Here is a 2,647-nt window from a genome sequence, read left to right on the forward strand (position 1 = left end):
GGGGGTCAGGTCAGGATGAAATACTATGTCCCCGTAATGTCTTATCAAATTGAGTAGAAGTTTTACTTGTACATTTTTTCAAAAACAAAGACAGGACGCAACACGAGCGAGTCGATATTGCATTTGTCATGGCGCTCAAGGACATCAACTATCAATTTTAAGAGCATGAAGGTCTCACAAACAACACAGCCATGTGACCGCTTACAGTAATCTTCATATAACACGCTTTTGCTCTATTCTAACTTAAATTCTAAATTTATCTTTGACCACCACGCTCCAACTCGCTGCTCTTATCTGCTGGTAGTTTTTATCTCTGTGGTGTGTTGAAGAAGCGTCGACTGAGCTGTGGTCATGTGTGTCTCCCTCTGTCCCCTCTCCCTCTGTCCCCTCTCCCTCTCCTCTTCAGCATCGTCAGTGTTAGAATCTATTTATAAACTGAAGCAAATGAGACCAGGAAACTCGCTGATAACGCCTCTTATCGGCCATGGTCAGGCCAGTATATAAATAAAACAAGATAGTGAGGACATTCTTCTAACCAATGAAAAAAAGGGAAATATTGATATCTGTTATATTTTCTACTCGGTCATTGGCCAGAGATAAATGTCTATTCTAGGACGGTCTAGGCACTATAAGAAGATCCCCACACCGGGACAATGCAGCTTGCGACAAGGAGATTCTCAACGCAACTCCAACGAAGGAATAAATAGACTGGAGTTGTCACCGTCGAGATTATCACTGTTGGAGAGCCGGTGTCTTAGGATTTTACGCACAAGGATTTTCCTGTTTGATCTGGCGATCAGAGCTTCGAAATTAATATTGTTATTTTTTTTAAACCCAACTAATTATCAATTTTGCAAAAAACTAGAAGGCTTGCAGCAGAGAAAGCGGTTGTAGTGAGCTGTTCAGCATCAGACTTAACTGTTAATTAACTTTATAATCTCTTAGCAACCACTTTCAAAGACCAAAAAAAAATAGCATTATAACTAGTGCTCAACTAATATCTAAAGAGATATCTAAATAGTCAAAAGAAAAGAAAAGTATTGGAGGTTTTTCAAAAGACATTCCATTAAAGTACGTCGGAGAGGGATCGGGTCTTCAAAAGTCGCGAGAAGTCGCTCTACAGCAAGCCTCTCAGTCCCTCTCTCTTTCTCCTTCACTTTTGTCTGGAAATCGGATAGGTCACCGCAAGGACCCTGAGCTCTTAACTCACCCCTCGCCAGTCTTGTAGTCGTTGGGTGTATCGGGCGATGAGCCGTCGCAGACACTGAGAATGGGCGTTCTCGCAGATACCAGGGCGACCGACGATACGACGCGGGCAAATGGTACACTGAGTGGCATGTAAAACCACCATGAGAAAGGACGACGTCACGGAGAGTGTTGTTCTTGTTTGTCTTGGCAACCAGTGAAAAAAACTCGAGTGCAAAGGGTGAAAGAAACAGAGGACTGACTCTTCCTTCATTAGAATCCAGCTAGGCTATTCCGTGTCATTCAAAGACGAATTGTCATATTGTGGAAGAAGAAACCGCTGATTATAAAATCTTGTTTGGTGACCGCTTGTTTTATGTATTCTAAAATAACTGAATGCCTGTAGTCTGTGGACAATTTTTTAAAGGAGAAAAGTGTGTGCTGTGAATTATAAAATCAAAGTATTTTCTTGAAAGAGAACTGGATACACGTAGATCTAATTCTGGATTATTACATTGGCGGATTCGTCGATGTGCAAACCCTGAGTGTATTTTGGCTCCAAAAATTGCGTTTTGTAAAGGACAAACCTGTGGTTAATGACGTAACAACTACGTCTTTGCGCCAGGTATCACAGAGTATTGTAGGAAATAACAGAAATACAACGACCACGTGATTCGAGAGGTGCATGGGGAGGTCTGTGTGTGTGTGTGTGTGTGCAGTGTTCAGCTATTTTCTCCTGTCTTCCCAGACCAGTCAGCAGTGAAGTGATACATGATACCGTAGTTAAATCTATACAAGACATCCTCAAAATCATAGATTTTTATTTAAGAGCCCTTGTTTTCAGATTCAGAGACCTCTTGCATTATATTCCTAACCTATTTACGACAGTCAACATCGAAAAAATCTGGACTTGTGGACTGTTTGTGATAAGTTAAGCAAACGAGTTCGGCCGGCAGAAACGTTAGGTTTCAAGGATTAGTCAATCAACGTTGGGAAGAGGACGATCTCAAAATGCAGCCGACCAGCGTCGCGAATCCAGTTTCAACCGTCCCAGTTTTTCCCGATTTCCAAGACAGCCGACTATCTCTACCCAGCTCAAACCCATTCGGCCAGCTTGGCACTGAATGGCAGAGGTTCGAATCTCCTCTCCAGTTTGCAGCGGGTTCCAATCCTGAAGGCTTCGTGTCTTTCCGAGTTGGTCATGGTCGCAGTGAAGCAGCACCACCTCGAATCAGACGGCCCATGAATGCTTTCATGGTGTGGGCTAAGGACGAGAGGAAAAGATTGGCAGATGAGCACCCTGACATTCACAACGCAGAACTCAGCAAGATTTTAGGTGAGTTTCCTAATTAATTCTTTAACGAGCTCTATCCCTCTCTCTTTCTTCTGCCTCCTTCTGTCTCCCTTTGTCTGTCTGTCTGTCTGTCTGTCTGTCTGTCTGTCTGTCTGTCTGTCTGTCTGT

The 2,647-nt window shown here is 43.1% G+C and overlaps 1 protein-coding gene across 1 annotated transcript in view; it reads left to right on the forward strand.

Moving 5' to 3' along the window:
- The first annotated feature begins 688 nt into the window (after positions 1 to 688).
- The window catches only part of LOC101859813, a 10,149-nt gene continuing 8,190 nt past the window's right edge, over positions 689 to 2,647 (forward strand). Inside the window, exon 1 of the mRNA XM_005107425.3 lies at positions 689 to 2,521. Within this exon, the coding sequence (XP_005107482.1) occupies positions 2,197 to 2,521 (325 nt within the window). The 5' untranslated portion in view covers positions 689 to 2,196. The remainder of the gene's footprint in view (positions 2,522 to 2,647) is intronic.

The sequence above is a fragment of the Aplysia californica genome, unplaced genomic scaffold (assembly GCF_000002075.1).
Source record: "Aplysia californica isolate F4 #8 unplaced genomic scaffold, AplCal3.0 scaffold00602, whole genome shotgun sequence".
Lineage (NCBI taxonomy): Eukaryota > Metazoa > Mollusca > Gastropoda > Aplysiida > Aplysiidae > Aplysia > Aplysia californica.